Genomic DNA, 12385 nt, shown 5'->3' on the forward strand with positions numbered 1-12385 from the left:
AGAAGTGGGGTGTGGTTCAGGTGTTGTGTAAGTTCGAGCTCCTGGTCTATGGTGATGCCTAAGTATTTAAAGCTCTGGAAGAGGATTGGTATAGACCCCTGCCAGGAGGTTGACTCAAAGTTGCTGTGAATCGACACTAGGAGGTATTTGTTTTGGTTTAGGCAGAGACCCGAGGCCTGCTCATTGAGACTTGGCAACTTAAGGCACCTGGCAGGGTTCATAAAGATCACTAGAACATCATTTGCTTAGGGTGCAATTTTGCCCTCAAAGCTGTCTCCCCATTCCCAATCGGTTACCTGAGCATCACAGCGCATCAGCTCAATTGCTAGGGTGGATAGGAGGGGAGAAAGGGGGCAGCCCTGAGGGGTCCCTCTACAGATGCCAAAGGACACCGATAGAAAGTCGTTCACTCAGACCCAGGCCGTACAGTGAGCGTACAGAAGTCGTGCGAAGGAACGGAATCTCCAGTCAAATGCAATGTGTTCCAGCATACCGCCAATAAGGCCCAGTGAATCAGATCAAACGCTTTCTTGAAGTCAAGAAATAGCAGGGTTCCTGAAATTCACAGACTCAGGACAAAGCTATGTGTGCTTGACCGATACAGTGGGGGTTCTGCGGCTGGCATGAAGCCCCACTGGTCAGGGTGAATAAGAGTATTGTTAATACAAAATGAATAGGGGAGCGCATTAGATATCATAAATCACCAAACGTTTTTAATCATTCATATGCAGGTAGTGTAAGAAAAATCCAATTCTGTGTTAATTCTTCATTTAATCCATTAATACACAGGAGCCAGTAGTGCGGAGTCTAGTTTAATTCTTCAACGAAGATACTCAGCCCAGTCTACGTGTTTCGTCCTAAGAAATAAGACTTCATCAGGGAATATAATAAGTGGCAACCAATAAAAATCGAAATTTCATAGGTAATCCGTATGTCATACATGATCCATTCCCTCCGTTTGCTGATTTATTTTATGTGGTTTGGCAATGTTCCGGGATAGCGAACTTCTGGAAGCGAACTGGGTCACCCTTTCTAGAGTCCTGGGGCACACCATAGATCTGACACCAAAGTTTGCTATACTAGCTCTGCTGGAGAACATAGGGGATACTCGGGTATAGGAGGCTGGTGGGGATGGCTACGTTGGTGGCCAGGAGGGATATAGCATATACATGAAATAGGCCACAACCTCCTATCCTGGCAGCTTGAAGAAGGGAGGTGGAATGTTGCGCACAACAGGAAAAAAAAAAAACGATCTTTGAGGCCAGGGACTGCCCATAAAAACACTAAAATATGGGGCAAATTGTAGTTCTATGGGTTAGGGCTTATGCTGACGAACAATTGAGGATGTGCTACTCATTTATTTGTTGATATGTCATTACAATTGTCTGATAATTTGTGCCTGGTGCAATACGTTATCCTATGTATGCTCTACAAAGATATAACCCAATAAAATCGGTTATAATAAAAAACAATACCCATACGTGATTCCCATTAAATTTTCAACCTATGCAGATTTATTCATATAATTCGTTTTCATTAGTATAATTCGTCAAATTTCATGTCCATTTGATTTAGAAATCTACGAATATTGCAGATCTTTTTACCCTTGATACAGAGTAAGTGGAAATGGCACTTTTCACCTAGAGAATACTCACTCACCCCCGCATAAATTGCACATTTACTCAAATGTCCATTCACATAAAATATCACTGGTATAAATAGGGTGAGAAACACCGTTGGGGATGTTGTATACAGCAAACACATAGGATTTTCGGTTTCACCATTATTCTTAATTGCCCCCCTCTTGACTATCGCCTTGAAAAATAAATTTTCGCACCTATTAATTAATTATATCACAGCAGAAAATCTGGGTTCCTAAGGGATTGTCCACAACTGTAGATGCCATGTGTGACTATTCTATTTCTGTGATTTAAGAACTGTTACTTTTTTGAGCAGGTGGCCATTTTTGCACAGTTCGCATTCAATTAGTGTGCAAAATGTTGTGAGAATTTGCAGTAACTAATTGTTACACATATTCAACTTTATCATTGACAATTATTTTACGCAAGTGTTTTTCTAAGTATATTCAAGTAAAATAAGCATTTGCAACTGTAATACATTTGGCATTATTTAGTCTATACTTTTATTAATGCCCACCGTTAGTTAACGGCCAGAATAATGTTAAGGATGTTCTTGATTGTGGCTATACTTATTTTATTGTAGTTATCATGGACACTATCATGCAATGGCTGGCAGTGGGCACTTTTATTCCAAATAAACTCCTAACATGCCAAGAAAGGCCAGTGGTTGACAGTATCGCACCTGGGACGATGATGCCTACAATGTGTCTTGATTGTCCTCCATCATGCCAAAAGTGGTCTCCAGAATGAATGGAATGGGCAACCCTATGGCATGGCGGCCACCAGGTAGGATGTTGATCACTGAGGGACACTACTAGGTGGGAGGGACTCCACACCAGGCACATTTATGCTCTCCCACACACAGACAAGCACAGAAACAGAATTGCTCATTCAGACACATGTAAACAGACTCACAATCCCAGCACCCGTTCCCACTGCCTTACAGCATTATGGACTTTTTTTTTTTTTTTACTTACTTTACTTACCTGTCCACTTCTTTCCCGCTTTACTGCTGTTGTTTCGCTAGATGTAGCACTGGCATGTTTAGAGCAAAGCTGCTCCATCTCCTGCATGGAAGGCCCCAAGCTCACAAAATGATCAATGGCATGGGGGCCTTCATTATGACCAATTACCATACAGCACTAGTCACAGGTTGATTAAATGCATTATAGACTCCAGGCTGTCAATCTTACTTTGAGTGTAGGCAACCTTCTTCCAAGCCTAGTATACTATCTGTCGTGCCTAAGACACAGAAGGAGTCAGGAAAATTATAATCCCACCCCTGCATAAAGCCAAGCAAGTATAGTAGAGGAGTAGGGAGTGACAGCACTAGAACTAAATTGTAGAAATACAAAAACTGAGCAAGCACAAATCTGGCAAATCTAGCAATAGTACTTCGTTTTTCCTTGGCATCAACACATTTAGCTGTTCATTTCAACATGCCCCATATATATGAACCATTATAAGAGGTTTGAAATTAATGACTCTAGTGTGACATTCAGTACAAACCTAAAAATGGGTACCCTATTACAGACAAGAAGAGATGATAATGAATGGAAACTAAGGAGCACCCATTTTGTGGCCTGCAGAAGGTAGTAGAACCCAATACAGTATGCATCACAAGTGCCAATTACCTTGTGCAAACTGCTTGCTTTGAAATGCTTCAGGACTTTGCTCAAGCTCAGGAGACGAAGGAACCCCTACAACATGATCCAGGTCATCTAGTAGAAGGACTGAGGGCTGCCTCCACGTAGCTTCTGCAAACACATCTTCTAGTTTTTGTCGCATGTTTTCAAATCTTTTACCTGAAGAATAAAACATACATTCATATAAAGGAGACCTGCACAGCCAAATCTTCAGAGAAGGCATTCTACCACACAAATTAATATACGATAAAGAAGCATTCAAGATCACAGTGGATGTAAATCAGGCAATGTGTGCCTTAGCAAAAGTGCACACAGCAATCCTTAAAGGAGTTACAGTCTGGGATGATTCGATCTCATTGCATTTACAGGTATCACAAATATCTACTGGAATATGAAGTGCACTGGCGTCATGAATCACAGATAATTCAATGAGTTGTCTTTAGTTTGGGGTTGCTGCTGGGCAACAAAAGTGCTAGTAAAGATAAAAGAAGGGTGTAAATAAATTTAGGTCTCCCGTGCAGCATCAAAATGTCTCATTTCTGGTACTTCACATCACTAAGCGTGGAGGTTCCTGCCTCGCTACCTTAAGGAACGGCCTGTGCCCAACCCACTGCACATAACCTGTCCTGCACAGCGCCGGTTGGCCCCAGGGTCTGCTGTCCCAACTGCCTGCTGCCCACTGTTGTCTGGATGATGCCTCCATTGCCCAGGTGCTGCCTTAGTCGCTCCCACGTACCCTCCATTGTCAGCTTAGTGCCTCAGCCCCTTACAGCAGATCTGCCCATGCGTTCCCCACTCATGGCGCTAGTTTTATTTATTTTTATATGTTTGAAGCTTTCATCTGTACCACCGGGGTTCAGCAGTGAGTACTGGGGTACCAAGAGCTGGTTTGCATAGTATCTGCACCCCTATTTATGGAGGGGTCTCCTTTGGGACCCTCCTCTCTTGATCCTTGAGACCCTTATGTACACTTTTCACTTCCATTTCAGGGATTTAGGAGCAAGATCAAGTCCTGTAGGGGCTACTGCAACATTCTGTTTCTTCTTGCGGCCAGCAAATCAGATTCCTTGGTACTGCAGTACCGAAAAAGCCCAAAGAGAAAAAGCTCCCTGAGCCAATCAGTAGGACCCAATTTTCAATTTGTGTTCACGGGGAATCAAATGTTCAGATAGATACATTTTTTAAAATCCTTTCAAGCCCACCCAAGCACCTCTTTGAATGCAAATTTTTCATAAACAGCTGAAAGGATTTACCCCATATCACAAAAAGCACGCTTTCGGAGTAAAGATATATAGCATTTTCTAAAATTTGGATGTAATTCTGTTTAGCTGTTTTTTCTGTATCTGCAACAGAAGCTTCCTATGGGAATTAACATGGGATCATAATGTTTTGGGGCTCTGCTTTTTCTCTTGGTCCTTGCTTGATGGATCACCCCGAAACCGGAGCTTGGGTGCCTGAACTTTTATTTTTGCTACGTTTTGTGATTTGTAAAGCAGTGCCAAAGTTATTAGCAAAATGTAAGATATGTATATAATATATTACCTACTGGTGGTAGCTAGTAGGTAGTTATAGTTAGGCGCTAGTTTCCATAGGAAAAGTGTTTTTTGTTTTGCTAATATCTTTTAAGCCATTCGACGAATCTTCAAGAAGTTATCAAAACTAGTTTGCCAGTCACTTCAGCTGCTGCCTTAAAAAGTTTTGGGGTCTGTGAAGTGGGGCTGACAAAAAGGGGGGATCCCAAAATGCCTTTTCCCCCTGTAATTTCCCATTGGGATGTGAGGCATGACTACAAATCAAATCACTTGATGGAATTACACCGATTTGGCAGTCAGCTAGATCTTGGTCCTGAAAAAGTGCTTTTTGTAATTTGCAGTAAATCCATTCAGAAGTTATAGAGATATTAAACAAAAAAGACGTATGTATATCTACGAATGCGGACCTATTGCAGATCCACAAGCCACCAGCGATGCAGTGATTGGCTGACCGCAACCTGACAGGAAGTTGTGGCTGCCATTTTATATAATGGGACTCTGTCACACAGAACAAAAATAAAATATTAAATTGAATGAAGGGGTCAGAGTAGAGGTATCCTGTTCCCACAGGTCTGATAGAGGACCATGTGGAACAAATTGCTAAAACAAATCTTTTTTTTGCACATGCTGGGATCTGTGGTGCTCAACACGGCCCTCTCCCCCTTGTAAATCTGTGACAAAACACAAGGAGAACTTTGCTCTTTGGATCCTGCAAGTGTTTGCAGGTACTTCAACCACAGATTTCAAGCTCTGATGTCCTTCATCTCCAACAAAACAAATATCCATCGCCTGGAGAAGTTACTGATTTTTTTTTTTTAGACGAAAACAGTACCAAGCAAGATGCTGTTGTGGATAAAAGATACACCTACATTTGGAACAGAAGAGTAAGTTCATTTTCTTTCATTGAACAGTATACTAAATCTAGCATCTCAAAAGACACGGAGGACAAACGTCTAAAGCAGCAACTCATACGTTTCCTCATCACATAGATGTGTGAAGTATTGTCTGCAGAAATCCAGAGCAAAAGTTAGTTTTGGATTTGCATGACCTAATATTTCAACATGGAGAGTGAACAGTTTTATGTCCAGTGAGGCATACACTTACTCATAAATTACCCTAAAACATCTACAACCTGAGTAGAACAGAGGCTTCCAAATATATTAATGACTACAATCCTGTCATTTTGAAAATATGGAATGCCAGTATCGATATTCAATTTGTGGTTTGGTTCAGCTAGTTTATTTTTTTTAAGTCAACAGAAATTATTTGGATGAGTATAGGCCTAGCATCAACACAAAAGAGTTTTTAAATCTTTTCTAGAAATTCAATATCCTGAGGAATTTGAGCCAGACAGTACAAGGAAGCGGTAATAGAGCTCAAGCAAGTACTGGAAGGAGCGGACCACATAGACCCGCAGCCCTAGAGGAGGAGAGGTGCCCCCTTGAAAATGTGCACCTTAACGGTCTGCACAGCTCTTTATACAATGTTTGGGCATCCCTTCGCGTGGGAGAGGTAATAGTGCTCAAAGAAGTGTTGGAAGAAGCGGACCACACTGACTAGTGGAGAGGTGGCCCATGACATTTTGCACCGGTGGCAGTCTGTATAGCGATGTATAGTGCGTTTGGGTGTCCTGAGGCATGGAGAGTGTTAATTCTGATCAAAGAAATGCTGGAAGGAACAGACAACACTGACCAGCAGCCCAAGAGGCAGAGAGGCAGCCCCTTGACATTTTGCATCTGTGGCACTCTGCACAGCGATTTATAGTGTGTTTGGGCATCCAACCACGTGGGGAGCGGTAGTAGTGCTCAAGGAAGTGCTGCAAGCAGCCGACCACATGGACCAGCAGCCCAAGAGGGGGCTCCTTTTGACATTTTGCATCTGTGACAGTTTGCATAGCGGTTTCTAGAGCGTTCTGCCACATGGGACGCACCTGGTCTAAGCCAGAGCAAAGGGTGGGCCCATCCACACCAATCAGAGCCCAGAGGAGGCTGGGCCTCCCCTCTAAGCTGTGCAATACTGGCTTATGCGCCTTATTATGGGGAAGAAAATGCACTCGCTAGCCGCTATAAAGGGGAAGTCACCCAGTAAGATGCACTCCTGAATTTTGAACTATATTACTGGTGCTATGGGGTTATTAAACAAGGACATTTCTACTGTGGAAGAGAAAATTTATTCCTGCCAGCAAAATTTGACCATAGTGCATGGTGCTCTTTCGCAGGATAAAACTTCCACCCATGCTACTGAGTCCCACGTCTGCAGTCCTGGCCAGGCCTTAAATAATCAGGCTTTCAAATCCAGCAAGGATGTAAGTGGTTGGGCTGACACCAATGTGGCTTCTTCCACGATTTGGCTTTTCTTTCTCCCCCGAATCGCTTGAAGACCCCTGGGCCTTGTCCCAAACTATCGGAAATAGTAGTAAGGGACAGCAAATCCTCTGTAGCGTCATCTTTTCAAGCAAAGTCCAACATTACAGTGCCGAAGTTGAGACAAAAGCCTGTGGGAGCAGCGCTGGAAGACATTAAGATGCTAAGCGAAGCAGTCCATGCCTCAGAAGCCAGGATGAAGTTCGTCCTCGCTTCGCTGGTGGAAAGGCTGATACAGGTGGAAAAAGTATCCACCAGCTGTTTTGACTTGCTGAAATCCCATTTTAACACTAATTCAAATGTGAATGTCAATTTAAATGCTAACTCTGTTTCTGACCCGGACCTTCTTATGCCTCTTCCGTCTAACACGTCAATATAGCGCAGCGTAGTTCAGATTCTGGCTAATGGTTCCAACCAGAGGTCTGCATTATTCAGCACGCCTTCTCCTCCACAACCTATTACATAAAGCAATTTAGGACTGGCAACACCCAAGGCCTGCTGATGCTCATGGTTTCCTTAATCTTCCACCCAAAGCTACACCTTATGTTGTAGTATTAGCTAATGTTCCCCCCCTCTCACTCCGCTATCCGTAGAGCCCTGGAACTCTCTAAGAAACAAAGCCTTGCATTGGTTGGGTACTAGAACAGGGTTAAGCAGGCAACTATTTGAAAACATTTAGATGGTGAGAAGAGTGAGCACTGTTGGCAGGAGCTTAAAAAAATTCCCAGGTGTTTGTGTGGTTCAAGACTTGTGGCAGCAATTTGAGAATGAACGTTTTAACCTATGGTATCACCTCATCGGATCTACGCATTACATCTTGGGTATTTTTATAGCTTTACCCCACCTTCACTCAACCAACGGTTTCATTAAAATCTATTGATGCAAAACATCAGGACACCTATCCCTAAAAACCAGTTCGGAATTGTTTTGCCCCATTAGAGAATCTTAATGGGATTGATCGATTACTCTAAATTCTGTGCATTCATCCCTGGTGTAAGGTGTAGAACGTTGTCTGGTGGCCCAGCCCGATTGTATTCCCATTTCCAGCACTGTGCCTAGCTGTTCTACAACCATTCATGAGCGGTTGGCCCTTATTGACCATTCTAGTATTGGCATACTTTTTTGGAACGTGGCAGGGCTACGTGGCCAAACTGCTAATAAATATTGGTTTACTTTTATATCAAATTTTTATAATGTAGGTTTTCAAAAGAATTGAGCAGTTGATCCACTCCATGTAAATGGCTATAAAACCTTTCACCACTCTGTAGTGCCATGAGAGCGAAAGGGGGCTTTGTGTACTTACATTTCTAATTAATCGGCCCATTCTAGCATCATTACTTGTCAACTTCTATTTTTTTAATCAAATAATTGTGATAACTTTTATAACAACACATTTTCCAGGGAAACTTTGCCTGTACTTGAACAGCTAGATCATGACCGGACGTCTTTATGCCGAGTGGGAAGAAGGAATTTTTAACGATTTGGGGAGGAGACTTTAATATTCGCTTGTGTCCCTTGCCATCTAGTAAGGTCTGTGGCATGATTGATGTACGAGGTAATGATCAAACATGTTAGTCACACAGATTATGGTGAAAAATTAAATGAGTTGGTGCACAAGTATGATTTTGCCTTTGCAAATGAATCAAGTATCAATGTGACCCCTTTTAGGAGCACACTTAATGACAGATATTCTCCTCATTTAGAACACTGCGCCTTCTCATTAACTTTATCAAGCATTCAATTTCCCTCAGTGAACATTATCCTCAGAGTGTTTGCTTAAATTTTAATGTAAAATTAAAGTATAAGCCAAGGGATCATATACAAGTTGAAAACATTGAATTATCACTAGAAATGGCCTTTCCCTACATTGTTGAAGATTAATCCGAAAGCTCTCACAAATAAACTGGCAGGGGATCATAGGGAACACTGATACGTGCCTGCCTGACTGAAGAATCTAATCCCAAGGCTGTCATGAAAGCTTTTGTTAACATTTCGAGGAGGATCAAAGGCCTTCTGCAGGATGGGAAAGCTTAAGTAAAACAACCAAAGCAAGGGGGGTTTGATTCTCGCTGCTCCAAGAACTTACAATGTGTTTAAGAACTCCAAAGGTGCCCTTCATTAAGTCCTTAGATGTGTTAGTAACATACAGATGTGTAGGCAAGAATACTGCTTGGCACTTAAGGCCAGAAAGGACGCCCTAAAAGCTGAAATGTGGGAGGCATTAATTGTAGCTGGCTCAGGTAGAGACTGTTCAGCCTTCTGGCGTATTATTAATTCTCCTTTTTTAAGGGACGAGGGGGATCCACGCATGGAGATAGCCATATTGGAAGCAGACCGAGTGATTCATTTTTCAAAAATGTACTCTAATCCTGGTCTGTCTCCTTCATGGCAGGTGGCTTCCCTGTTGCTTTAACTGGAGAGATCTGCAATTAATTCCTGTTGATCTCTAAAAAGAAAAAATATCCCATTATGCGGCCCCGTTTTAATCGTTCTGCTGAAAGCATGTGCTACTGAAAGGTTCTTGAAAATATGGTCCGAATCTTCAATTGTGCCGATCTATAAAAAAGGAGCTCGAGTCATTTCTGTTCCATCCCTATATCTTTGCTTGACTGAAAGGTCGGAGGCGTGGGCGGAAGGAAAGCTATTTTTTTCTGACATTCAGTACGGCTTCCGCAAAGGTCTAGGGATGACTTAACAGTGTTTAAATTTGAATTTATAATTGGCAATTATACACTGGGTATGGAAGGCAATCTGTTTCTGGTGTTTGTGTACCTATCTAGTGCTTTTGACTGTGTTAACCACACTACATTTTGCACTATTTTGGAATACTTAGGAGTAGAACCGCCCATAACCCTGTTCTTACGGGATTTGTACTTAGGAAGTAGAGCTAGTGTACAGTATCGGTTAAGGGAAGAATGTTTGCTGTGTAGAGAGGAGTGAGACAGGGATGTGTCCTAGACCCTTTTTAGGGTCGAGCCTTCGTTGCATGCGCTCGCGCATGCGTTCGCAGGGAGACCCTATAGTATTTATACAAGCATTTACAATGCATCGGGTCTCACGTTTGCTCGTGTTAGAGCCGATCGCGTTGTAAACTCCTAACCCGACTTTTCACCTATCGGGCAAAAGTGCATTTATGCACGTAACCCGAAAAAGTGAAATCAAGTAGGTAAAGCGCTCGACTTCTGCCAAGCGAGATCGGGCTCGTAAATTAGAGAAAAAAAAGTCCACGAGCCCGATGGAAAACAGCGAGCCTCGCATGTTTTCTGTACTTGGTCGCTGCGCTCGAGGAGGGCTTGCCACTGGAAAAGGCATGACCTATGTGTGCCTTCGACTAATGAAAGCAAGCCGATTTAATTAGGGAAGCCCACAAACCAATAAAAAGCACTGACGTGAAGTTGACAGGGCTGGGAACCCTTTTCTAAATACAAAAGAGTCTCCCTGCTATACGCATGCGCGAGCGCATGCAAAGCAGGCTCGACCCTAAAAAGGGCTCGAAGCCCTGTCAACTTCACATCAGTGTTTTTCATTGGTTGGTGGGCTGCCCTGATAAAATCTGCATGCTTTCATTAGTCGAAGGCACGCATACGGCATGCCTTTTCCGGTGGCTAGCCCTCCTCCAGCGCAGCGACCAAGTACAGAAAACATGCGAGGCTCACTGTTTTCCATCGGGCTCGTGGACTTCTTTTTCTCGAATTTACCAGCGCGATCTCGCTTGGCAGAAGTCGAGCGCTTTACATAGTTGATTTCACTTTTTCGGGTTATGTGCATAAATGCACTTTTGCCCGATAGGTGAAAAGTCAGGTTAGGAGTTTACAACGCGATCAGCTCTAACATGAGCAAACGCGAGACCCGATGCATTGTAAATGCTTGTTATTTACTGTATACATTAACAACTTAGGACCAGTTTTGGTGAAAAGGTGCAAAGACTTCCCCCAAATTGATCAGTGTCTGGTCCCAGCTCTTCTCTACGCAGACGGTATCGTGCTATTGGCCCATACCCTAATGGTTTGCAACGCTTATTGATTTATTACTATGAGTGTATGCAAGAGCTGGACTTACTTATTAATTTAGATAAAACAGTTGCAATGAAGTGTGGCAAGGTTATAGTAAGGTGCTGCGATTTTTCTATTATTAACACCAAATTAAATTGGAATTCTTCTTTTTCATATTTGGGGTTTTTGTTTTCACAGAGCGGGTCTTGGAAGGCTGCAATTAGCACAAGGCAACTAAACTTTGTAAAATCAACTGTTGCTTTGACCAACTTTGCAGATAAACTTGGCAGTAAACTGAAATGCTCACTATATACAAGGCCAAGTGGGTAACTACCGCATTCTATGCGGCTGAGCTTTTTTTTTTTTTTATATACCAAAACGCTTTAAAAAGGTGGAGAATTCCTTTTTAGGTCTTTATTGTCAGAACCCCAGAGTTGTTCATCCAGGGTCTGACACTCAGAATTGGGGATGTCTTTCTTAGTTGATATAGCATGGATCCGTTCTATTCTACTGTGGCATAAAGTTTGGACCTGTGATGACATCATCTGAAATTGCAAGGTGATTGAGGACTGCCTTAAAGTATCTTCCTTTTATCAAATACCTTGGATTAAAAATGTTAAGACATCTGCGGGCACCCAGGAGTTTTTTGAGTGTCCCGAAACACTCATTTCTGACAAGTAAAGGTCTCTATAGGACGTGTATTGCATTGCTTGAGGAAGCCAGGTTGTCGACTGAAATGACCAAACCAAGTGTACTTAGGAATCAGATGATCTTGACTACTTATTCTTTGCAACCATATTTAATGTACGTGTATAATATCCGACAAGTTTTTATTGACCCACTTTAGGCTGGGCACATTTAATCGCTTAGTGTCATTTCCCACCTTGAACGATTGGTCACAAATTTTGCCCAGTTGCCCAAGTGATGTTATTCCGGCACAAAGCACTATGTATATTTTATTCTGTTGCAACTGTTTCAAAGATTTTAGGAAATGTTATATTATACCAATTTTATGGAATTTGAATTTTAAGCACGGTTGTCCTGCTTTTATCTGCAAATCTTACCCTCTTCACCAATCTGTTCAAGGGAAAACCTGGCTTTATAGAGCAATTTTATGATGGATTTTATTGGAATGCTGTTTGATGCAAACTAAATGCATAAACCTCGCAAAGTCAAAACAAATTGGTTTTATAGATTGATTTTATGATGTTT

General features: G+C 42.3%; 1 protein-coding gene across 2 annotated transcripts in view; it reads right to left on the reverse strand.

Annotated features, from left to right (window-relative positions):
- PEX1 (peroxisomal biogenesis factor 1) overlaps positions 1-12385 on the reverse strand; it is a 729162-nt gene that overhangs the window by 415237 nt on the left and 301540 nt on the right. For both annotated transcript variants that reach the window (XM_069211642.1, XM_069211643.1), the window contains exon 12: positions 3275-3445. In XM_069211642.1, the coding sequence (XP_069067743.1) occupies positions 3275-3445 (171 nt within the window). The remainder of the gene's footprint in view (positions 1-3274; positions 3446-12385) is intronic.

The sequence above is a fragment of the Pleurodeles waltl genome, chromosome 10 (genome assembly GCF_031143425.1).
Source record: "Pleurodeles waltl isolate 20211129_DDA chromosome 10, aPleWal1.hap1.20221129, whole genome shotgun sequence".
In the NCBI taxonomy this organism is placed as follows: domain Eukaryota; kingdom Metazoa; phylum Chordata; class Amphibia; order Caudata; family Salamandridae; genus Pleurodeles; species Pleurodeles waltl.